General features: G+C 52.0%; 1 protein-coding gene across 1 annotated transcript in view; it reads right to left on the bottom strand.

Moving 5' to 3' along the window:
- CHM (CHM Rab escort protein) overlaps positions 1 to 26,316 on the bottom strand; it is a 110,006-nt gene that overhangs the window by 75,980 nt on the left and 7,710 nt on the right. Inside the window, 4 exon segments of the mRNA XM_029067881.1 lie at positions 2,063 to 2,187; positions 2,585 to 2,657; positions 11,148 to 11,214; positions 23,861 to 23,992. Of these exon segments, the coding sequence (XP_028923714.1) occupies positions 2,063 to 2,187; positions 2,585 to 2,657; positions 11,148 to 11,214; positions 23,861 to 23,992 (397 nt within the window).

Raw genomic sequence — 26,316 nt, forward strand, 5'->3', positions numbered from 1 at the left:
CAGACACATTCCCTGCCCATAACAAGCATCCCTGCCCAACACAGGGCTCGTATTCTAAGTAGGAGGGGAGAAGAGGTATTGAATTCTCATTTTAATGATGGGGAAACGGAGGCCCAGAGAAGGTAAGTGATTTATTTGCCCTAGGCCACACACAGCAGGCAAGTGGAGGAAGGTGCGGATCTGTCTACACGTAGAGGGAAGGAGTTTCAGACCCGAGGGAGGATATGGGCAAAGTGCCCATGGCGGGCGAGGGACAGTGAATTGGTTGGCATTAGAGGGGTGATAATAACAGGGTTGGTATTAGAGGGGTAAAATGCGTGGGCTGGGTTGTAGTGGGAGAGAGCTGATTGGGTGCCTCAAATCCATCCACTCATTCAACCGTATTTATTGAGCGCTTACGGCGTGCAAAGCACTGCATTAAGCACTCGGGAGAGTACGATATAACAACAGACAGCTTCCCTGCCCACAACGAGCTCACAGTCTAGAGGGGGAGACGGACATTAATAGACATAAATAATTATGGGGATGGGAGGGAGGGGGATGAATGCAGGGAGCACGTCAGGGTGAAGCCCACCCCGCCGTCGACCCCTGGGCCACGTCCTCCCCCGTCCCGGAACGTCCTCCCTCCTCACCTTCGCCAAACTGATTCTCTTCCTCTCTTCAAAGCCCTACTGAGAGCTCACCTCCTCCAAGAGGCCTTCCCACACGGGAGGGAATGAGTTCTCCAAGGGAGTGGGTGTAGATGGAGAACAGAAGGGGACCCAGAACTGAACCTCGAGGGACCCTCACAGTTAGGGGGTGGGAGGCAGAGGAGGAGCCCACGAAAAAGACTGAAAATGAGCAGACAGACAGGAGGAGAACCAGGAAAGGTTGACACTGGTCTGTGAAGCCAAGGTTGGATGACGTTTCCAGAAGGAGTGGCCCAGAAGGGAGCGGTCGACTGTATCAGAAGCAGATTGAGAGGTCGAGGGGGATTCGGATGGAATAGAAGCCACTGGACTTGGCAAGAAGGAGATCGAGGCGAAGAAGAGCTCTTCGCCAGCCTGCACGGCCCGTTTGGCAAAGATCCCAGTGCGATGAGATCTCCGTTCACCATCATCACCTCGGCACAGCAGCTGGGGTTCACCGAGTGGTCTGCGAAGCGGATTTTGTTTTTTGCGGATTCCGCAAGGAGGAGATCAATGGTGACCTTTGAGAGGGTCGCTTCTGGGGAGCGAAGGGGTCGGAAGCCAAAATGGAGGGGGTCGAGGAGAGAGTTGGGGGAGAGGAACTTGACAAAGTGGATGTAGGAGGGAGATGGAGCGATAACCATAGGGAGCCATAGGGTCAACGGAGCGTTTTTTTAGGATAGGGGAGATATAGGCATGTTTAATGATAACGGTATTTGTTAAGCGCTTACTATGTGCAGAGCACCGTTCTAAGCGCCGGGGTAGATACAGGGTCATGAGGTTGTCCCACGTGAGGCTCACAGTCTTCATCCCTATTTTGCAGATGAAGGTACCTGAAGCACAGAGAAGCGACTTGCCCACGGTCACCCAGCTGACAAGTGGCAGAGCCGGGATTCGAACCCATGACCTCTGACTCCCAAGCCCGGCCTCTTTCCACTGAGCCAGCAGTGGGGAATGTGAAAATTTGAAGATGGCAGTTGGGGAAGGAAGAAGAGAGGGGGCAAGTGCTTTGATGAGGTGCAACCGAATGGGGTCTTTTTATCGTGATTTCGTTGTCTTGTTTTTGTCCATCTCTCTCCCCCGATTAGACCGTAAGCCCGTCACTGGGCAGGGACTGTCTCTATCTGCTGCCGAACTGTACATTCCAAGCGCTTAGTACAGTGCTCTGCACGGAGTAAGCGCTCAACAACTACTACTGAATGAATGAATGGGGTCGGATGCCCAGCTGGAGCGGGTGGATTTTGAGAGAATCCGACGGTGAGGAGTTTCTGCTCGATGCAGGAGGGGATTACATCGATCACAACTGAAACCCCATCGCTGAGAGGCGCTTCCATGGAACCAGAAGACGGGCCGAGGGGCTTTTGTTTAACTTCAGCCCTATCTCACACACTCACCTGGCATAACAAAAAACCTCTGCATGTTGAATGGTTTCATCCTTTTGGTTCAGAGCAATGGCTTCTTCCGTTTCAAGGAGGAGATCTTGCCACCCGGCCCTTTCTTCACCCCGGTTGCTCTTCTCCTAAAGTACGCAAAAGGAAGAAGTTTGGACGGGGAAAAATTGGTCAAAACCAAAAGCTCGGCGGTTCCAAGCTTTTCGGTTTGGGAAGGAGGGCCCCCTTCCCAGCTGGTGCTAACACACCTGAAGGAGTCGCTGCACGTACGCTTGTGTGGGGGGCGGGGAAAGGAACGGGACACGGACAAAGTATTTTATGTATGAGTGCATATGTGCAAGTCTGCGCTTGTTCTTCAAATTAATGACATTTCCTTGTTCTTCAAAAAAAAGTTCGTATAAAATCGTAACCACCCTACACGGAGTGGCATTTTTTTGACAGATTGGTTTTTCGATGGGCCGTGCGTACACGAATCGCACCACCGCAATGTCCTGACGGGAAAGGCTGACTGCTCTGGCTCTTTACCTGGAATTCCTTCAGCCACGACAACAGGCCCGAAAAACTGAAACTGGCCCAGTTCCCTCCATAGTAGTTCCTTCTGCACCAGAAACAAAAGGAGAGGAAAAAAAAAATCAAATCATTCGTATTATTTCAAATCGACAGAGCTGGATCACGTAATTGATTTACCTCAAAGAACAAAGGCACTCTCCTGTCCGGATTCTCCTTACCCAGCATAAGTCCCCTCTGCCCTCGCACCTCATCCCAAAGACGTCCCGTACAAAGCCTAAGATCGGCACACTCCTACGGGATTAGGCATCAGCCTAAGGTACTCTGGCATCCCTTCCGTTTTTAATTTTTTCTTTCCGATTTGTCCTGAACCTCACCATCTGGCGAACTCGTCCAATTAAGTACATGAAAGAGGCGGCCTGGCTTTCAGATGTGCGGCTTGGCCGACCGAAGCGGGCTCCACGGTCTGGACCGAGGAAACTTTTTTGGTTTTTTTTTTTTTTTAATGGTAATTTGTCGAGTGCTTCCTCTGTGCCAGGCACTGTACCAAGCACCTCGCGAGGTAGATAGAAGCCAATCGGTCGACACACTTTCCTGTCCCACCGGGGGCTCAGTATTGAGGGGAGGAAGATTGCCATCACTAAAACTGTCTGAAGAAGCCGCTATCCAAGGGCCTGGTGGACAAGGTAATTTGTTCTCACCTATCACAGTAACGAACGGAACGTGGTGCGCTAAACCGAATCCGCGGCTGAGAAATATAGTAGATCTGTCGTATATATTAATAACGACTACTTGTTAATATTGTTAAGTGCTTACTTTGTGATAGCACCGTACTAAGCGCATGGGGTGGATACAAAGCAAATCGGGTTGACACAATCCTTGTCCCACCTGGGCTCACAGTCTCAATCACTCGTTTTACAGATGAAGTTAACTGAGGCAGAGAAGAGAGTGAGGACTTGCCTAAGTCACGTAGCAGACAAGTGGCAGAATGCAGGATTAGAAACCACAACGTACCGAGTCCAGGCCCAGGCTCACACGGCGGCCCCGCCCTTCCCAGCCCACCCCTCCCAACCCTGGATCCTGGTCTGTGATGGACACGGGGAGAGATCTTGCTGGACCCGCGGCAAGGAGAGAAACAGCGTGGCTCAATGGAAAGAGCCCGGGCTTGGGAGTCTGAGGTCGGGGGCTCTAATCCCGGCCCGCCGCTTGTCAGCTGTGTGACTCTGGGCAAGTCACTTCTCCTCGTGCCTCAGTGACCTCAACTGAAAAGGGGGATTAAAACTGAGCGCCCCACGTGGGACAAACCCGATCACCTTGTATCCCCCCCAGCGCTTAGAACAGTGCTTTGCACACAGTAGGCGCTTAACAAATGCCGTCGTCATTATTTGCCCGCAGGGCAGAAAGGGAATCCCCCTCTAGACTGTGAGCTCCTTTTGTGGGCAGGAATGTGCCCGTTTTCTGTTGTGCCGCACTCCCCCAACTGCTTTGCACACGGTAAGAGCTCAATAAATATGATCGAATGAATGAAAAGACTACTTTCCTCCCAGTGGCCGTCTAGCGGCCGGCGGCTCCAAGAGGGCTCCAGAGGATTTGGGACCGACTGTTATTTCTGGGGTCTTACAGATTTTGGCAAAAGAACTCACCCCGCTGGGGCATGGAGCAAAATGGAGAAAAGACCAAGCTTTCCTCAAAGCGAAACACCAGCTCAAAACACGCGTAGAGAACAGCGCGTGCCTAGTGGATAAGACCTGGGTTCTATTCCGGCTGCGCCACTTGCCAGCCGTGTGACCTTCGGCGAGTCAGTTCGCCTCCCTGGGCCTCGGTCACCTCAACCGTAATACGAGATTAAGGGTGTGAGCTCGGACTGTCGCAGATCTGATTTGCTCGCATCTGCTCCGGAGCGTCTCTCCTGTAGATCGACGCCTTATCGTGCAGGAGGGTTTGCGTACGCGGATGGAGCTCAGAGCTCTGCTGCATAAGGCTACCCATAAGGGAAAGTCTAAGCCGAAACGTCGGACAGAGCCGATCGCCCAAGCAGCGGCACGGGAAAGAGTCACAGCCACGACGATCGGGTGATCAAAAACGTCGATCGAGGACGACGGCAGGGACTCGGGGTTTTTACTGCACGGGAGAAGGCCGGCGGGAAACCGTTCCGTATCTTTGCCGAGGAAGGTCTACGGATACGCATACCGGAACGACTTTAGGACAGAAGATGGGGACATTCTGAAAAGCGTGTGTCATGGAGTGGCTAGGGGTTGAAACGACCGACAGCATTTGAGAAGGAGCCCAGAGCTTGGTACAGTCCCTGGAACGTAGTAAGCGCTTAACAAATACCATTAAAAAAAAAAAAAAATCATCCGGGGATATGGGTCATTCATTCATTCAACAGTATTTATGGAGCGCTATGTGCAGAGCACTAAGCGCTTGGAATGGACAATTCGGCAACAGATAGAGACAATCCCTGCCCAATGACGGGCTCACGTCTAATCGGGGGAGACGGACGGCAGGGCAAAACAGACCGAAACAAAGACAACATTTATCACATAAAAACTCATCCGTTACCAACAAGCACAGGAGGGTGTTCCCACCGGTCGGGAGAGCTTCTCCATCAGATTCCTCCACGCCAAAACCAACTGGCCCTTTCCCTCTGCCAATTCCCAACTGGCAGCCTTCGAACCGGCTCCGTCGGGGCGGAGAACAAATGCCCACGAGACGACGATGGACCGAAATGGGAAGGTTGGGTCCGAGGCCAAACGTAAATTCTAATCTGGGCGCCTCGCCCCCGGCAGCTACAACGGGCTCCTTTCGTTCGCTCTTCGGTGCGTGTCTGTGCGCCGGGCTCTTACGGCGCTTTGGGGCGGCCGAACGAGTGATCGACAGAGGCCTCGTATAATGAGCTGTGACGAACCTTAACGATGAATAGGCCTTTCGTAATTGAAAAGGAGGAGAAAACCTGAACGTTTAAAACTCAGGAGAAGGCTTGGAGCGTTACCTCGATTCCCCACCCCCCGCCAGATTCAGGCATTTGGCTCAAACCAAGAGAGGCCAGAATGGAAGGATTATTCATGAGGAAGCAAAAACACACGCATGTATGCATATGTTATGGACACCTCTATATATACCCATAAATATACACGCACAGATAGCGATACGAAAAGCAGTACGGTGTAGTGGGTAGAACATGGGCCCCGGGAGTCAAAAGGTCATGGGTTCTAATCCCAGCTCCGCCACTTGGGACCTTGGACGAGTCCCTTCACCTCTGTGCCTCGGTTACTTATCTGGAGAATGGGGATTGAGACTGTGAGCCCCAACGTGGGACAGGGACCGTGTCCACCCAATTTGCTTGTATCCACCCCAGCTTAGTACATGCCTGGCACATTCATTCCATTCATTCAATGTATTGACTGAGCACGTGTGCATGCAGCTCTGTACTAAGCGCTTGGAAAGTATGATTCGGCAACAAATAGAGACAAACCCTACCCAACAATGGGTTCAAAGTCTAGAAGGGGGAAGACAGACAACGAAACAAAACAAGTAGACAAGCATCAATAGCATAGTAAGTGCTTAACAAATACCATAATAATAATAACATGTACATTGTGAGACCCTAAAGAGGAGCAGAGAAGCATCGTGGCTTAGTGGAAAGAGCCCGGACTTGGGAGTCAGAGATCGTGGGTTTGCATCCCAACTCTGCCACTTGTCAGCTGGGTGACTTTGGGCAAGTCACTTAACTTCTCTGTGCCTCAGTGACCTCATCTGCAAAAGGGCCTAAGACTGTGAGCCCCACGTGGGACAACCTGATTACCCTGTAGCCACACCGACACTTAAAACGGTGCTTGGCACCTAGTAGGCGCTTAACAATACTAGAAAAAAAAAAGAGGGATATTTGTGCACACTATAGGAACCGAGAAGCAGCCTGACCCAGTGGAAAGAGTATGGGCCCGGAGGCCAGAGGACTTGGGTTCTAATCCTGGCTCTGCCACTTGTCTGCTGCTTGACCTTGCGCAAGTCACTGAACTTTTCTGTGCTTCAGTTACCTCACCTATAAAATGGGGATTAAGACAGAGGCCAGTGGACATGGGTTCCACCTGATTATCTCGCATCTACTCCAGCATTTAGTCCAGTGCCTGGCACACAGTAAGTACGGAACAAATTCCATTAAACAATCAAAACCAAAAATTCCAAAAAACCAGATTCCGTTCACTCTGAGTAGTCCACCTTTTGGTCCTGGTGCATCTCCCTTTAGTAACTTCAAGTTTCAACGGGATGCCAACCTCCCATTTTGAATTGCAAATTACTTTTCTAAATCACTTAACATCTATCCTTGAAATTTCACATGTCAACAGCTCATTAATATCTACAGTGAATGTAGCGCTCTGAAAAGAACCACAGATTTTACGTTTATTGAGACAGATCGCTGGCATGTAGAAATAGAGCTCCTTCAGATACAATTTGGCAGAAGCTAACTTTAGTTTAAAATCTGCCTAGAGGAATTTATGGTGACCCGGCAATGAAGTGACTATTTTGAATAAGATTAGCTGCTGTTGATGGTGATGCTTGGACAGTGTTTATAAATCAACAGGGATCGTACTTAGGATCTTATAATGGGCCACTTTGGAACCGTCAACCATCATCACCTATGGGGTAGATCATGATAAATGCAAATAATGGCTGCAGATTAAAAGTAATAAGTCGATCTCCACAAGGTAATGAAAAGGGGAGATGAATGTACATAACTCGAATCTAGAGTTTGGCCTGTGGGTTTTGCATCTCTTTATTTTCATCCCCTTCCCCGTTTAGGTGCGAGATATCACAGTATTCCATGATAGTGTCTTGATTCAAATCAGTTGTCCCCCTGGACTGTAAATTCGTTGTGGGAAGAGAACGCGACTATCAACTCTGTTATATCGTACTCAACCAGGTGCTTAGAACAGCGTTCTGCACACAGTAAGCACTCAATTAATATGATTGGTGGATTGATAGTAGTCCCTTTGGACAAGATCAAGCTAAACTGTGTCACATCTTTGAGAAAACCTAAGCCCATACTAGATAGATAAATCCGTGCTGTGGTTTTCTTGCTGAATACTTAAAGAATCTTGCATTCAATAGTGAGATTAACCCTTTTTTACTACGGTTACAAGAGCCTGTGCAAGTTGGATTCATTCATTTCTGAACGTCACAGCAGGGTTCAGAATGGCAAGACAGAAGGAATGGTCAGGGAGTCAAAAGTATCAAAAAGTTACAAAGCTCCTCCAGTGGTATTTGTTCACACTGCCAAAAGAAAAAAAAAATAAAATGCATCGGATTGGGATAATTTCACATTAAAAAAACAAGGGTGAAGCTCTCTGCCTACACGTCTAAATAAAAACAATTTTCATTTTCAAATTTAAAAACAATTCTTGAATTCCTCTTTTTTCTCCGTCCCCCTTGTCACGGTGACAACCGAGATTCTCAGTTCGTTCCGGCAAACAGAACAGTTCCACCTGTCCCACGGACTCTTCGGAAAACGTTCCACCCCTGCCCACGTCGGCCGGGAAAACAGACACGGGAGGGGAAGCAGATTTCAATTTGTGGGATCGCAGAATGTTAAAGGAAATGCAAACTCAAAAGCAAAACAAAGGTGATATGAAAAAAAAACCCCTCAATAATCTAATACCGATGCTTCCGGTGACACTTCACCTTTTAATCTTTGGGTATTTCACACTCTGCTATCTGAGCTCTCTCTAAACTTCTGTTGTCGTGGAAAGGCATGTTTTAAGTGCTCACTTGCACACAGTGCCGCGTTAGAGTAATCCAATACCGGCAGAGCCGACACGGTGCCTTGCCCTCTGAGAATTACACGCTAAATCAGACGACTTCAAGGCGGCCGGGTATCTGCAGAAGGATCTACGGCCCCTCTTGACTGGGCAAAACAGGAAGCAGAAGAGCCCGGAATAATATTCTGCGATTTATTCGCTACCCGGGCTGGAGCTTGGGGAGCTTTCTGAGAAAGGAAAAGGTGAAAATTGGGCTGGGGAGAAAAACTGTCACCTCAGAATGGCAGCTCCTTAGATATGACATCCTGGGCCAAATTCTTCTCCAACTTGAAGGGGCACCAGGGTTCCATTTCCTGCATCCGAGGGCCTCGGTGGGCCTCGGGAGAAAAGGGTTTGAAATGGAATCGCTAAAAAAAGAAGGGCGGGCCACACCGCCTGCTTCACGGACAGTGTGGCCTACTGGAGAGAGACGGCGGGCCTGGAGTCAGAAGGACCTGGGTTCTAATCCCAGCTCCGCCACTTGTCGGCTGTGTGACCTTCGGCAAGTCACTTCACTTCTCTGGGCCTCAGTTCCCTCGCCTGGAAAATGGGGATTAAGACCGTGAGCCCTTTGGGAAAGGGACTGTGTCCAATTCTATTATCTTGTATCTACCCAGGCCCTTAGAACAGTGCCTGCCACACAGTCAGCACTTAAATATCACTATTATTACAATTATTCTCATTAGTATATGCTGCTGACAACTGAAAGCGCTCAGTTACTTAACCCAAAATGCTCTCGCCTACTTAACCCAACTCAAAAATTTCGCGCCTCAGTGGAAAGAGCCCGGGCTTCGGAGTCAGAGGTCATGGGTTCGACTCCCGGCCCTGCCACTTGTCAGCTGTGTGACCGTGGGCAAGTCACTTCACTTCTCTGGGCCTCAGTGACCTCATCTGTAAAATGGGGATTAACTGTGAGCCTCACGTGGGACAACCCGATGACCCTGTATCTCCCCCAGCGCTTAGAACAGTGCTCGGCACATAGTAAGCGCTTAACAAATGCCAACGTTTATTTATTTTTATTTATCATATTTTGATCATCTATTCTCTAGGAAACAATCTTTAAAAATGGAGTCCAAAATGACTTGAAAAATTTTTCTTTCTGCTTCTCCTAGGATTTTCACACCCAGTGCTTTTTCTATCTTTAGAGAAACCTGAAGCCAATTCCTTCTTCCAACTCTGACTCCTCCCAAGTGAGCCGGCAATTGTATCTAAGTTCCCATCTGATATACTTTCCCAGAACTTAGTACAATACGCTGCACATGGTACACGCTTCATACGTGCTCTTACCATAATTAAGTCCTTAAGAATCACGAGAAGCAGCATGGCCTAGAGGGAAGAGCACGGGCCTGAGAACCAGAGGACCTGGCTCCTAATCCTGGCTCCACTAACTGCCTCCCGAGTGACCTTGGGTAAGTCACTTCACTTCTCTGTGCCCCCGTTGCCCCCTCCTACTTAGACTGTGAGCCCATGTAAGGCAGGGATCCTGTCTGACCGAATTAATTAAGGGGGTAGAGCAGAGGGAGGGAGTCGGGGCGATGGGGAGGGGAGGAGCAGAGGAAATGGGGGGCTCAGTCTGGGAAGGCCTCCTGGAGGAGGTCAGGTCATGGGTTCTAATCCCAGCGCCACCACTTGTCAGCTCTGGGACCTTGGGCAAATCACTTCACTTCTCTGTGCCTCAGTTACCTCATCTGTAAAATGGAGATTGAGACCGTGAGCCCCACCTGGGACAACCTGATTGCCCTGTATTTACCTCAGTGCTTAGAACAGTACTTGCCACATAGTAAGCCTTAACAAATACCACAATTATTATTATTAACAGGACAAGGTAAAAGGAGCCTATGGTGAGCAGAGGTATTTCGGAAGATCTATATTTCTTCTCAGAGAACTAGAGAATTCTAAAAAGAACTCCATTTTCAAATCAATGCCTCCCAGTTTTAGAGTTGGCCCGAGAGAGAGAGAGAAAGCAAGAAATATAAATGGCAACCTCTGAAAAGTCCCCCAGTAGCTGACAAACCCTCTGACCCCAGGGGTAGGGGTTTGGGAATTCTAAAAAAGCCAAGACACAGGAGGTGAGGTATGACATATCTGGTTTATCCACGAACGCAACTGAGGTTTCTACTCTTCGGAAGAACAGAACACTGAACGTTTGTCTTCTTTTATTTTCAAACCAGTATTTGTTAAGCATTTACTATGTGCCAAGTACTATACTGAGCACCGGGGTATTTACAAGATGATTAGGCAGGACACAGTCCCTGTCCCATTTGGACATCTCAGTCTAAGTTAGAAGGAGTAGGATTTAATCTCCATTTTACAGATGAGGAAACTGAGGCACAGAGAAGCGATCTGCCCGAGCGGACAAACGGCAGAGACGGGATTAGTCCCCAGGGCCCCTGACTCCTAGCCCGTGCTCTATCCACTAGGCTGCACCGCTTCTCTGTTGGCAGAGGGTACCTCACCATTTTTAAAAGGGGGGGGGGGGGGGAAGGTCACCAAAATCCTTCCGTTCCACGGCAGCTCACGGACATTAAGGTTCTAATCCCGGCTCTGCCACTTGTCTGCTGTGTGACCTTGGGCAAGTCACTTAACTTCTCTGTGCCTCGGTTACCTCATCCGTAAAATGGGGATTGAGAGACTGTGAGCCCCACGTGGAACAGGGTTTGTATCCGACCTGATTACCTTGCATCTACCCCGGCGCTCAGTACTGTACCTGACAAATAATAAGGACTTTCCAAAGACCACAGTTATTATTATTATTGGGCGTCACACAAGGGGGTGGTCATACTTACGAATCGACGTGGAGGACCCTCTGCCCGCTCCTGGAACACGCGGCTGCTATGATGGACTCAGGCAAGCCTACGGAAAACAGAGCCGGGTGAAACTTTACATTTCCAAGTACGACGCTTACACGGGCACTTCAAGTTAGCAATAGGTCTCAGTCACAGCGTTCTAAAAAGGGGGTCGGATCGTTTTACCCCGCTCCACTGAGATTGGATTCCCGTGAATAGCCAGGTAGAAATTGAAAATTCATTATCAGATTAAGGTTAAAAAAAAAAAAGGACCACTGGAATCGTTTTTACCTGCAAATCTTTTCACCGTCACAATTTCCACTGGCCTCAGAAGAGGGGAAGCTAAACGTTTCTCCTGTTTGGAGCTGCGATTCCCTGACTTAATTTTTTCATTGAGAGGTTCGAAAAGAACAGAATTCCTGTTACATGTTATTGCCATTATTAATAGTACAAATTAGGTCAGACCAGAACAGTAAATACTGCATTCATTCTTACCCTAGGAAGCTGTGCTATCATGCTTAGCTGGAGGATTTTTTTTTTTTAATCCAAGTTTCCTAAGAATATCTAATAGCCAAGAACTTGAAGGATCATATTCCTCCAGAACTTTTCTATGACTTTTTTCATTTAAAAGGCTTATAGTCCCACCGACAGGGCAGGGCTTCCTCTCACCCAGATACAAAAAGTTAATAAACCAAAGTGAAAGCGTGCGGTGGGGTTGTTTTACTACAGTGAAACCTACTGAAAAATCTGGGAATTTTTCCACTGGGAGAAAGTAAGAGTTGAATCCATTAGACCCAAGCTGATTGAATAAACTGGACATTTGAATGGTGACGGTGAACATCAAATAATAGGCAGATCTTTCTACACTACTGGTCTCATTTCTATTCGGGGAGGTGGGCGTAATAATAATGTTAGTATCTGTAAAGCGCTTACTATGTGCAGAGCACTGTTCTAAGCGCTGGGGGAGATACAGGGTAATCGGGTTGTCCCACGAGGGGCTCACAGTCTTAATCCCCATTTTACAGATGAGGTCACTGAGGCACAGAGAAGTGACGTGTCTTGCCCACAGTCACACAGCTGACAAGTGGCGGAGCCGGGCGTACACCCTAATAGTGTGCAAAATCCTTGTGTGCAGGGAACATAAGCGCTTAGTACAGTGCTTTGCACACAGGAAGCTCTCAGTAAATAGGACTGACTGAATGTGTCAGTTCTCTGTTCTGCACTTCCCAAGGGGTCAGCACAGTGCACCGTACCAGAGGGCTCTCAGGAACACGGGCCTGGGAGTCAGAGGACGCAGGTTCTAATCTCGGCTCTGCCATATGCCTGCTGCGTGATCTTGAGCAAGTCACTTTGCTTCTCTGTGCCTCAGTTTCCTCATCTACAAAAAGGAAATTCAATACCTGTTCTCCCTCTCACTAGGCTGGGAGCCCTGTGTGGGACAGGGACTGGGTCTGACCTGATTATCTCGCATCTGCCCCATAGTACAATGCTTTGCCCATAGAAAGTGATTAACAAATACCACCATTATCATTATTACGATTACTATATACCGAGCCAACTGGAATACGACTGAAAAAAAAAAACCCACATTAAAAGCCATCTCCAGCTGCTTTCACTGATAAACTCCAGCATAAACTACTTCAGAAGGCCCCGGTTTTAGTATTTATTGCTATTGTTCTTGTCTGTCCGTCTCCCCCGATTAGACCGTAAGCCCATCAAAGGACAGGGACTTTATCTGTTGCCGATCTGTCCATTCCAAGCGCTTAGTACAGTGCTCTGCACATAGTAAGCGCTCAATAAATACTAGTGAATGAATGAATGAATAAGCGCATTAGTTATACGCCAGTCTGCGCTAAAAAGAAACAAAACAACAAAAAACACCCACCTTCAGATATTAACTATTTAGCACTTTTAAATATCTTTTAAAATACAGATCATTTAAAAACTAGTGTTTGGAAATAAATCTCTCTCAGATTTCAAACGTAAGTAGACTTCAACTTTGTTTTTACCAGCAGGCTGCAATTAAGCCAGGACTTTGGAAGGTTGAGCCTACTTAGTTGTCCATCCTATTAGAAATAAAGTCCAGTGATGGGACGTTTCCCAGTGGGGCCGGGGGGGCAGTGGAGGGAGAGGGCAGGGAAAAGGGAAAATCGATCAATCGATCACTGGTACGTCTTGAGCGCTGTGTGCAGAGCACTATACTAAGCGTGAAGGAGAGTATTCACTCTTTCGATCGTATTTATTACGCGCTCACCGAACAGTAGAGGAGAGTATAATACAATGGAATTGGCAGATGTGTTCCCCGCCCACCAGGAGCTTTCAGTCTAGAGAGGGGACACAGACATTCTCTATTTATATATTACACGTAAGGGAAAAAGTAGTTTCAGAACATGTACCTAAACGTTGGGGGGCTAGGGGCCCCGGGAGAGCCCCCTCAGACACAAAAACACGGCTCCACGACAAGAGAGTGTTCGACGAAAGAGCCCCAGACGCAAGTACCGTTTCCCGACGGGATGTATTAAAAGAATCCGGGCTTTCCCAAGATGCAGAAAATTGACTCGGGCAATAAAAATATATTAAAAAAACGGGGATTAAAACCACCCCCCAGGGGCGACACGATCAAATACTAATGTAAAAGATGCGTCGGTCGGTAATGATCGGGCCCAGAGGTAAATATAGTCCTTAATTGTCAAAATGTCAGCTTTCACCTTCCGTTCGGCAAAGGACGGCCCCCCGCGCTGACGGCCTCCGTTAAATAGATGTCACTGCCGAATGCTGAATTGAAGGGGCTTTAATCCTCCTATTGAAATCGGTCAAAATCCTTCAAAGGGAGGGGAAGGGGCACGCTTAAGCCAAGGTAAACTTCGCTGCCTGAAGCGAGAGAGCCACACCGTAAGTAATGCCCGCATTAAAATTCAAGAGCGCTATCCTGAAAGAACGCTAAACAGGAGAGCGTCGGTATCGGAAAGGCTGCGTATGCATATCAATGTCCCACCTCCAAAGCAAATAACATCCCTCTCTGTGCCACTAAAGCTTTGCTACAGGAGACCAGGGGGAGCGACCGAGCCAGTTAACTCCTTTCAAGGACGTAAGAATTGGGCCAATCTCGCCGGCGCTACGAGGAGAATGACCAGTTTCACCCAGGAAGATCGAGACTTGACCGTCTTGGCCTTGGATTTCTTTTTTTTTTTCTTCCACCACAAGCAAATATTAGTTCTTTGGGTAAAGACACCCCCCCCCCCAAACACCGAGGTGGCCTGCCACGGCTCCGCTTTCTGAGGGACTTCTGTTCCCCTGAAGAAACGTTTCAGAAGCTCGGGAGGGGGCGGGGAGAGTACGTGGCCAACTTGCCCCGGCCCAGATTCTCCTCCTCAGACCGGTCTGGACGCGTTATCTGTAGAAAATCGAGGGGACGGAGGCTAAAACTAAAGAGACCGGAAAAATCGGGGCAGAAGATAGATCACGAAGTCGATATCCGTCCGCGCCGACCAAGACGTCCTGCGGAATAACACCCTCGGACGTCCGTTTTTCAAAATTCTCTCTCAATCCAAATCCTGGAGGTTCAACTTTATAATTCACAACTATAATATTTAGCTTAGTTTTCCGTGATCTATTTTTAAAACTATATTAGTATCTGGAATTGATTTTCCCAAACACTATACTTACATAAGATAAACATGAAATAAAGTACTTACACCACTCCCGGCATATCGAACAATAAATAATAGATTCCCCTGACAGGACTTTGATGACCTGGCAAAGCCCGAGTGCTTTCAGCCAAAATCATATGAAACCATAAATCACTCTTTATTTTATAGAACATTTCAAAATGGATTCCTGCTTTCTACCTTGAAAGTCATTTCATGTGTTATTTATAACCGGTGAAGACCAGAATGGAAAGAAAATTGCATAGAACTCGAAAATTTACTGTGACTGCCTTTATAAAGAATAACTTCTTTTTAGGAAGAAAATTAGAATCGCCGGCAAGAAAAATCCTGGTCCACGACGAGCTTTTAGAAAGCCACATCCTTTATTTTATAACTTAAACAGCCCCGGACACAGACCTTCTGCACTATCGTAAACAAGCGCAAACAGCATCAACGTCGCAAAACTCACCGACCGACGAAACCGAGGATGTTCGGTTAAGACTGAATATTTAGCTCCTGCTCCAACAGCTGACATAAAATGGCACTGGAAAATTAGGGCCAGAATGTCACCTTACACTCTAGGATTCTTGCTGGTGTTGGTCTCTCGTCATAAATCCCAAACTACTTGCACAGTTTCTCTCTTGAGTCGCCTCCTTAGCGGCTCTTTTTCAAAATAATAAAAAGAAGAACCAACGAGACGCTTCTTCGTTCCCTGGGGAAATGCAGTCGACACCGCCTTGGCCCAGATTTTTCTGATAGATTTTGAAGGCTGAGGCTCCTTCCTGAGGACAGGATATTTTCCTGCTTGAAGCAGCGTGGCTCAGTGGAAAGAGGCCGGGCTTGGGAGTCAGAGGTCATGGGTTCGAATCCCCGGCCCCGCCACTTGTCAGCCGGGTGACTGTGGGCGAGTCACTTCACTTCTCTGGGCCTCAGTTCCCTCATCTGGAAAATGGGGATGAAGACCGTGAGCCTCACGTGGGACAACCTGCTTACCCTGTATCTCCCCCAGCGCTCAGAACAGTGCTCTGCACGTAGTAAGCGCTTAACAAATACCGACATCATTATCTGTTGCCGAACTGTCCATTCCAAGCGCTTAGTCCAGTGCTCTGCACGTAGCGAGCGCTCAATAAATACGATTGAATGAATGAACTTGGCTGACGGTCCTCTCCCGGTTCTCCTCCTATCTCCCCGGTCGCTCTTTTCCAGCCTTTTCCGTGGTCTCCTCCTCTTCCCTCTTCTAAAGGATCTTCTTGGAGAAGCAGCGTGGCGCAGTGGAAAGAGCATGGGCTTTGGAGTCAGGGCTCATGAGTTCGAATCCCAGCTCTGCCACTTGTCAGCTGTGTGACTGTGGGCAAGTCACTTAACTTCTCTGGGCCTCAGTTCCCTCATCTGTAAAATGGGGATTAAGACTGTGAGCCCCACGTGGGACAACCTGATTCCCCTGTGTTACCCCAGCGCTTAGAACAGTGCTCTGCACATAGTAAGCGCTTAACAAATACCAACATTATTATTATTATTATTATTATTAAAGCGGGGTCCCTCAGGCTCAGTTCCTGGTCCCCTTCTAGTCTCCATTTACACCTCGCCTTGGGGAATTCAACTGCTCCCTCGCTTCAACTACCAGCAGAAAGCAGGGTGGTCAGTGGAAGAAGCCCGGGCTCGGGAGTCAGAGGTCACGGGTTCGAATCCCGGCCCGCCATTGTCAGCCGAGGACTTTGGGCAAGTCGCTTCACTGGCCTCATCTGCAAAAGGGATAGAGACTTGAAGCCCCACGTGGACAACCGATGAAGTCCACCCTCATCGTCCCCGTATCTCCCCCGGCGCTCGGAACGGTGCTCGGCACGTAGCAAAGCGCTTCGCGGATCCCACCGTCAAACGAATCAACTACCACCTCTGCGAGGAGGAATTCCGGGTCGATCGCTCCACCCGAGACACCTCTCCTCCTCTGCAGTCTCGCAGACCGTGCGCCCGTCGGAGGGCAGGGACTGTCTCTCTCTGTTCCCGATCCTGTCCGTTCCAAGCGCTTAGCCCCAGTGCTCTGCACCTAGTAAGCGCTCAATAATACTATTGAGTGATGAATGAATTTCCTCCGGCCTTCAGGACCTCTCTGCTTGGGCGCCCCGCCGGCGTGTCCAACTTCACACGGCCTAAACGCAAAGCCTCATCTTCGCACCCAGACCCTGTCCCCCTCCTTGACCTTCCCGTCACCGTAGGCGACCCCACCGCCCTCCCTGCCTCCTGTAGACTCTAAGCTCCTTGTGGGAAAGGAACATGTCTCCCACTGACCCTGTATCCACCCCAGCACTTAGTCCAGTGCTCTGCACATAGTAAGCGCTCAATAAATACTATCGAATGAATGAAGGTGGGTTCTCATCCCGGCTCTATCGCTTGGCTGCCGTGTGGACCTTGGACACGTCACTTCACTTCTCTCATCTGTAAAGTGGGGATTGAGACTGTGAAGCCCCAAGGGGAAGTGGACCGTGTCCAACCCGATTCATTCGTATAATAATAAGAATAACCGTGTAGTCGTTAGGCACTTCCTATGTGCCAAGCTTTGTTCTAAGCGCTGTGGAAGATACAGGGTATCAGGTGTCCCACGTGGGGCTCCCAGTCTTCATCCCCTTTTACAGATCAGGTCACACTGAGGCACAGAGAAGTGAAGTGACTCGCCCAAAGTCACACGGCTGACAACTGGCGGAGCCAGAATCGGAACCCACGGCTTCTGGCTCCCAAGCCCGGCTCTTTTCCACTCGGCCACGCTTCTTCTACCCCAGCGCTTAGTACAGTGCCCTGCACACAGTAAGTGTTTAACAAATGCTCTTTTTAAAAATGACATTTCAAAAACCACCATAAAAGACTATTTATTGGAACTGGCCTTGTGAGGCTGCCTATGAGCAAAGCTGAACCCTCCGTCGGTGGTTTTTGTTGAGTGCCTACTACGTGCAGGGCACTGTACTGAGCACTCGGGAGAGGACAACGCAACAAGAACTCGCAGACACGCTCCCCGCCCGTAAACTCAGAGCCGGGGCACTTGCTCGGGGACGATTTTTACGTGACTCTCTGTGGGCAGGGAAGCGCGTTCTGTTATACCGGTACAATGAACTCTCCCAAGCGCTCAGTGCAGCGCTCTGCGCAGGGTAAGCGTTCGATAAATACGATCGAGTGACCGAAAGGGGAGCAACGAGAGGAGAAACACGGAGACGAGCGACCCAGGCCGTCGGCATTTCTCTCTCTCCACCCCGGCAGCTTCAGTGGCAAGTTTAAAAGCATCTTATTATTTGAAAGGGTCTTTCCGCCACCATCCTAATTATGTTTTGATAGCACGGCGGCTCATATGCCGATATTGTTTCCGCCAAGATTCGGACGAAGTATTATCCCAAATGAGGTTTGCCTCGGCCGAATTATCTCTGTTTCGTCTGTCATAACCGTGGAATCCCGAGGCGCCTGCCAAAACGCCAGAATCGATCCCAAAAAAACACCCCCGGAAAAACAACCGCGCAGGTACGGGCGATATCTCTCGAGCTGATGTGACTCGGGAAATCGTTTATTCGGCACCCCAAGAGCGTCCTGATAATCCGGCTCGGCGTGACCTCCTCAGAGCACGGAAATTAGAAGATGTCGAGGGGGAGGAGGGGTCAAAAGCGTACGGAGCCCAGACCCGGGAGTCAGAAGGACCTGGGTTCTAATCCCGCCTCTGCCGCTTTTCTGCTGTGGGACCCTGCGCAAGTCACTTCCCTTCTCTGTGCCTCGTCTGTAAAATGGCGACGAACGCCGTGAGCCCCGCGTGGAACACGGACTGTGGTCCATCCTGGTATCTACCTCGGCGCTTAGGACGGTGCCCGGCACACATAGTGAGCACCTAAAATACCCCGTCTTATTATAGGAAGCAGCGGGTCTAGCGGACAGAGCCGGACCCGGGGGTCGGAGCGACCTGAGTTCTAAGCTTCACTCTTGTCTGCTGCGTGAGCTCGGGCAAGTCACTTCTCTGGGCCTCAGTTTCCTCATCTGTCAAACGAGGATGAGGTCTGTAGGCCCACAGGTGGGACGGGGACGGGGTTCAACCTGATTAGCTGGTATCTACCCGGCGCTTAGACCGGTTGCCCCGGCACCCGGTCGGCACTGAACGACTACCATAAAGGAGGAAAATAAAATTGCCGGCAGTGGTAATGGGAGTTTGGCTTAATCAGGAGACCGGGGAGGCCACGGTGGCCTTTCCCCGACTCGGGCCCCGGGTCTCCCGAGGCCTGGCCAACCGCGCCAGGGACAGGCGCCCGCACTTACCAGCCGCCGCCGTGGAGGGACGGGGCCCGGCCTCTCTTGGCCTCACCGCTTTAACCTCATTGTTAAATGGGGACTCCCTCAATACCTGTTCCCCTTCCCAATCGGGGACCGTGCTCAACGGACCGTATCTGGCCTCAGTGGCATCCTACCAGGCTTGAGAACAGCGGCCTGGCGCGGCACGGCGAGCCCCTTAATCCCAGTTAAAAGCGAAGAAACCGAACGTCCCGTCGGGCATGACGGGCCGCTGCTGATAATACCTAAGTTGGTAATTTGTTAAGCGTTTACTACGTGCCAAGCACTGTTCTAAGCGGCTAGGTTGCCCCACGTGAGGCTCACAGTCTTCATCCCCATTTTCCAGATGAGGCCACCGAGGCACCGAGACATGACTTGCCCACAGTCACAGCGGCTGACAGGCCGGCGGAGCCGGGATTAGGACCCACGACCTCCTAAACCCGGGCCCTTCCCACCGAGCCACGCGGCTTCTCTGATGGGAAGGGGACAGCCCGCCCATCACCCGCCGGGGGTCCGACACTGGCCATCCTTGGTCCCTCGAAAAAGATGGTTCTCATTCCCCCTCCCCGACCCTCTTTGCGAGCCCGAGGGGGGAGCCGGGGAAAAGCCGAGGGAAAAGAGTTTCGGGGGAGTGACGGGGTGGCCCTCCGTCCAGCCCCGGCCACGCCGGGACGGCGGACCCCCGGGGGGCGGCCGGGCCTCCACCCCCCAGAACCGGCCGGGGACGACGGACAAGGGACCCACCCAACCCGCCGGGTATCGTCCGTCTCCCCGCCAAGACCGTAAGCTCCCCGAAGGCAGGGCATGGCAATAATGTTAATAACGTTGGTATTGTTAAGCGCTTCCTACGTGCCGAGCACCGTTCTACAGCGCTGGGGGAGACACAGGGGAATCGGCGCGGTCCCACGTGGGGCTCACGGCCTTCATCCCCATTTGGCAGATGAGGTAATGAGGCCCAGAGAAGCGACCTGCCCACAGTCACACAGCTGCCAAGGGGCGGCGCTGGGATTCGAACTCATGGCTTCTGACTCCAAAGCCCGGGCTCTTTCCACTGAGCCACGCTGCTTCTCTGTGCCAACCAACTCTTGTAATAATAATGTTGGTACTTGTTAAGCGCTTCCTAAGTGCAGAGCACTGTTCTAAGCGCCGGGGGAGATACAGGCTCATCAGGTCGTCCCACGGGAGGCTCGCAGTTCATCCCCATTGGACAGATGAGGGAACGGAGGCCCAGAGAAGTGAAGCGACTTGCCCACAGTCACGCAGCCGACAAGCTGTAGCGGACTCTCGGTCCAGTGCTCGCCACATGGTCGGCGCTCAACGAGTATCGTGGAGCGACTGATCTCGCCGGCCCTCCTAATGATAGAAGTTGGCCGTCTGGTCCCTGGGGAGTGCCGGGCACTGTACTAAGTGCCGGGATCGAGACAAGCCAAGAGGGTTGGATAGAGTCCCCAGGCCCCATGGGGTTCACGGTCTAAATTCCCCCAAGAGGTCAGTGAGGCCCAGAGAAGTTCATTCCTTCAATAGTATTTACTGAGCGCTTACTACGTGCAGAGCACCGTACTAAGCGCTTGGGATGGCCAAATCGGTAACAGAGACGGTCCCCGGCCCTTTGACGGGCTTGCGGTCGCATCGGGGGAGACGGACAAAAATAATAGCAATAAATAGAAGCGACCTGCCCGAGGCCACCCGGCAGAGGAGCGGCGGAGCCGGGATTAGAACCCAGGTCCTTCGGACTCCCAGGCCGCGCGTACCGGGCCACGCTGCTCCTCCCTGCCGTCATCCGCCCGGGCCCTCGGACCACAGCGGCCTCCTTTCGGGCGAAAGGAGCGATACGGGCTCGGAGACGCCGTTGGAAAACGGTACAGCTCGGTACGCTGCTCTGCGCCCGCTAAGCGCTCAGCAGATACGACCGAACGGATGAAAACGAAACCCGGCAGCCGGGCGGGAGTTTCCGCTAACCGGCTCGCGTCCCCGCTGTGATCGCAGGATGGGTCGGGAAGCCGCTTCCTTAACGTCCTTCACCCCGATCCGCAAACCCTACTTAAAACTCGCCTCCTCCGAGAGGCCTTCCCAGACCGAGCTCCCCTTCTCCCTCTCCCGCCCCCGCTTCACCTCTCCGCAGCTTAACCCTCTTCTCCCCCCCGTCTCCCTCCGCTCCTCCCCCTCTCCCTTCCCCTCCCCTCGGCACCGTACCCGTCCGCTCGACCGTACATATTTTCATCACCCTATTTATTCTGTCAATGAAATGTCCATCGCCTCGATTCTATTCGGTCGCCGTCGTTTTTACGAGGCGTCCTTCCCCTCGGCTCTCTTCATCGCCACCGTTCTCGTCCGTCCGTCTCCCCCCGGTTAGACCGCGAGCCCGTCGAACGGCGGGGACCGTCTCCGTCGGTTGCCGACTCGTTCGTTCCAAGCGCCTGGTCCGGTGCTCTGCACATAGTAAGCGCTCAATAGACACCACTGAATGAACGGATGAATCTTTACAAATCCGATCCTGCCCGATCCCCAAGTCTGACATCATTTCCAGAGAAGCGGCGAGGCCCGGCGGGAAGAGCCCAGGCCTCCCCTCCAGACCGTGAGCTTGTTCCGGGCAGGGAAAGTGTCCGTTTACCGCTATAGTCTCCTCTCCCAAGCGCTCAGTACAGTGCTCTGCACACAGCAAGCTCTCGATATGACCGACGATGAACAAGAAGAATAACTATAATGACGACGGTATTTGCGAAGCGCTTACTATGCGTCAGGCACTGTGATAATGATGATAATGTTGGTATCTGTTAAGCGCTCACTATGTGCCGAGCACCGCTCTGAGCGCCGGGGTAGACACGGGGGAATCGGGTTGTCCCACGTGGGGCTCACGGTCTTCACCCCCATTTTACAGACCAGGCGACCGAGGCACCGAGAAGTCAAGCGGCTTGCCCACGGTCGCCCGGCTGACAAGTGGCCGAGCCGGGATTCGAACCCATGACCGCGGACTCCCAAGCCCGGGCTCTTTCCACCGAGCCACGCTGCTTCTCACTGTACTGAGCGCTGGGGTGGATACGAGCCAAGCGGGTGGGACTCGGTCCGTGTCCCGCGTGAGGCTCGCGGTCTCCGTCCCCGTTCTTTTTTTACAGACGAGGGAACGGCGGCCCGGAGAAGTGACTTGCCCGAGGTCACGCGGCAGACCAGCGGCGGGGGAACGGCTCGTCCGTTATTAGACCGTAGAAGTACGGAGAGGCAGGGAACTTAAGAGCCCGGGCTCGGGAGTCAGAGGTCACGGGTCCGAATCCCGGCTCCGCCGCTCGTCAGCCGGGTGACTGTGGGCGAGTCACTTCACTTCTCCGGGCCTCCGTCCCCTCATCTGTGAAACGGGGACGGCGACCGTGAGCCCCACGAGGGACGGCCCGATGGCCTCGTATCCCCCAGCAGCGCTCGGAAAAGTGCTTTGCACCCGGGAAGCGCTTCCCAGATACCGGCATCATCATCATCATCATCCCTATTTTATCGTCCAGGGCCGTGGAGTCGCTTCTGCTTCGTAGCCGCCGCGTGGCTGTACTCTGTCCCGAGGTTCCCGTCTCCTCCGTAACCCGTAACCCTCCTAACGGTTCCTCCGTCCTCGTCGCTGTGGTCTCCGTCCGCCCAGCAGCTGCCGGAGGTTCTGCCTCCCCCACGTTTTCCCCGGACTCTTCGTAGCATCGGCGTCTTCTCCGGAGAAGCGCTCCTCCCGATTCTGTGGCCCCGCGACGCCCATCTAAGTCATCTTGGCCTTCCGATGGACGGATGGGGAGAGAGGCGGAGAGGCGGACGGCCTCGCCCAAGGTCACCAAGCGGGCCAGGGGACCGGAAGCCGGTTCTCCGACCTCGTCGCTCTCCCCGGCGCTTAGTACACTGCTCTGTCCACTCTAGGCGCCCCCCCCTAAAGAGGAGTGATCCCTTCATTAACGTCCTGCCTGCCCTCGCTCTCGGACCAGTCGAGTACGCTCGGGCGGGAGGAGAGATGGGAGGGAAGGAAGGAGGGAAGGAGGGAGGGAAGGAGGAGGGAAGGAAGGGAGGGAGGAGGGAGGAGGGAGGAGGGGAGGAGGGAGGAAGGAGGGGGGAAGGAGGGGAGGAGGGGGGAAGGAGGGGAGGGAGGGGAGGGAGAAAGGTAGAAAGGAAGGAAGGGAAGAGAAAGGAAAGAAGAAGGGAGAAAGAAAGAAAGGAAGGAAGGGAAGGGAGAAAGGAAGGAAGGAGAAGGAGGAAGGAAGGAGAAGGGGAGGGAAAAGGAAGGAGGGAAGGGAAGGGAAGGAAGGGAGAAGAAAGGAAGGAAGGAAGAGAAAGGAAGAGAAGGAGAAGAAGAAGAAGGAAGGAGAGAGAAGAAAGGAAGGAAGGGAGGGAGAAAGGAAAGGAAGGAAGGAGGAGGAGAAGGAGAGAGGAAGGAAAGGGAGAGGGAGGAAAGGAAAGGAAGGAAGGGGAGAGGAAGGGAGGGAGGAGAGGAAAGGGGGGAAGGAAGGAAGAGGAGGAGAAAGGTAGAAAGGAGGGAGAGGGGAGGAAAGGTAGAAAGGGGAGGGAGGGGAGAAAGGGCGGGAAGGAGGGAGAAGGAGAGAAAGAAAAGGGAGGGAAGGAGGGAGGGAGGGAGGGGGAGGAGGGGGAGGGGGAGGGAAGGAGGAGAGGGAGGGGAAGGAGGGGAGGAGGAGGAGGGAAGGAGGGGAAGGGGGAGGAGGCGCCGGTCCGGCGCGGCGCGTGAGGCCGAGGTCCCGGGGTCGGCGAGGGGCTGGGGGGGGTCCCGGGGGGGGTCCGGCGGCGGTGGGGCCCTACCGGTGCCGAGAACCACCACCTGGAAGCGGGCGGCAGCCGCTCCGACATCTTGTCCGCCGGCCGAGGCCCGGGGCCCGGGCCCCTCACGTGACCGCCCACGCCCCAACCCCGCGCGGAACGGCTGGCGCGGGCCTGCCGGGAGTCGGAGGCCCCGCGGGCCTCGGGAGTCGTAGTTCCGCGGGAGACCCGGCGGGGAGGGAAGGGGAAGGGAAGGGGAAGCGGCCGGGCTGGGGAGCCCCGGGCCGGGGGTTCGAATCCCGCCCCCGCCCCGTGACCTGGGACCCCGTCGCTTGGCTGGTCCGGGCCCCGGTCACCTCTCTGGAAAAATGGGGATAAACAATAATAATATAAATAATAATGTTGGTAGTCGTTAAGCGCTTACTGTGGGCAGAGCGCTGTTCTAAGCGCCGTCACCCAGCTGCCAAGGGGCAGGGCCGGGATTCGAACTGAGGACCTCCGCCTCCAAAGTGCATGCTCTTTCCCCCGAGCACGCTGCTTCTCGCCTGGGAGCCCCCCCCCCCCCCCCCCCCGGGGGGGGACCACCCAAGGACCCTCTCTCTCCCCCAGCGCTTAGAACAGTGCTTGGCGCTTATCGAATCGCACTGTTAGCACCGTGGTTCGATGGGGGTATTTGTTAAGCGCTTACTACGGGCCGGGCGCCGTTCTGAGCGCTGGGGGAGACACGGGGTCATCAGGTTGTCCCACGTGGGGGGCTCACCGTCCTCATCCCCATTTTACAGATGTGGTCACTGAGGCCCAGCGAAGTGAAGTGACCGGCCCACGGTCACCCGGCTGGCAAGGGGCAGAGCCCGGGAGTCCGAACTCATGACCTCTGACTCCCAGGCCCCGGGCTCTTGCCACTGAGCTCGGTGAAAATGAGAATAATTGAAAAGAATGATCACTGGTGTGACTGGGGGGGCGCGTCACTTCACTTCTCTGGGCCTCGGTGACCTCATCTGGAAAATGGGGATGAAGACCGTGGGCCTCACGTGGGAACCACCTGAGGACCCTGTATCTCCCCCAGCGCTTAGAACGGTGCTCTGCACACAGTAAGCGCTTAAAAATGCCCACATTATTGTTATTATTAATAATGATCAGCTGTGTGACCTTGGACAAGTCACTTCACTTCTCTGGGCCTCAGTGACCTCATCTGCAAAATGGGGATTAATAATAATGATGATGATGATGATGGTATCGGTTAAGCACTTATTAGGCACTAAGCAGCTGGGCTAGATACAAGGCAAGCAGCGTGGCTCAGTGGAAAGAGCCCACTCTTGGGAATCAGAGGTCATGGGTTCGAGTCCGCGGCTCTGCCACTTTCTCAGCCGTGGCGCCTGTGGGCGAGTCACTTCACTTCTCTGGGCCTCAGTTCCCTCATCTTGTAAATGAGGGTTAACTGTGAGCCTCATGTGGGACGACCTGATGACGCCTGTATCTAACCCCAGCGCTTAGTACAGTGCTCGGCACATAGTAAGCGCTTAACAAATACCAACGTTATTATTATTATTATTATTATTATTATTATTATTAATCCCCATTTTCCAGATGAGAAAACTGAGGCACAGAGAAGTGAAGTGACTTGCCCGCAGTCACACAGCTGACAAGGGGCAGCGCTGGGATTAGAATCCATGATCCTTGACTCCCAAGCCCTCTTGAGTGTATTTATCGTGATTAAGTTGTCTCGTTTTTGTCCATCTGCCTCCCCCCGATTAGGAGGGCCTGTAAACCCGTCAGTGGGCAGGGATCGTCTCTCTCTGTTGCCGAATCGTCCATTCCAAGCGCTTAGTCCAGTGCTCTGCACGTAGTAAGCGCTCAATAAATACAATTGAATGAATGAATGAATGAATGAATGAATTGGGGATGAAGACTCTGAGCCTCACGTGGGACAACCTGATGGCCCCGTATCTGCCCCAGTGCTTAGAACTGTGCGCTGCACATAGTAAGCGCTTAACAAATACCAGCATTGTTATTATTATTATTGTTTAATACAAATAAATCAGTGACAGACACGGGCATAAATGTTGGGGGCTGGGAGGAGGGGGGGAGGAGCAAAGAGAGAAGGTCAGGGTGACGCAGAAGGGAGTGGGAGATGAGGAAAAGTGGGGCTTAGTCTGGGAAGGCCTCTTGGAGGGGATGGGTCTCAGCTCTGTGCTCATTTGTATATATTTTTATTGCCCTATTTATTTTGCTAATGAGGTGTCCATCCCCTTGATTCTATTTATCGTGATTTTATTGTCTTGTTTTTGTCCCTCTGCCTTCCCCGATTAGACCGTGAGCCCCTCAAAGGGCCGGGACCGTCTCTATCTGTTACCCAATTGTCCATTCCCAGCGCTTAGTACAGTGCTCTGCACGTAGTAAGCGCTCAATCAATACTATTGAATGAATGAATGAATGAATGAAAGGATTGTATTTACTTTATCGTACCCTTCCAAGCGTTTAGTACAGTGCTCTGCAAG

This window comes from Ornithorhynchus anatinus, chromosome 6 (genome assembly GCF_004115215.2).
Source record: "Ornithorhynchus anatinus isolate Pmale09 chromosome 6, mOrnAna1.pri.v4, whole genome shotgun sequence".
Lineage (NCBI taxonomy): Eukaryota > Metazoa > Chordata > Mammalia > Monotremata > Ornithorhynchidae > Ornithorhynchus > Ornithorhynchus anatinus.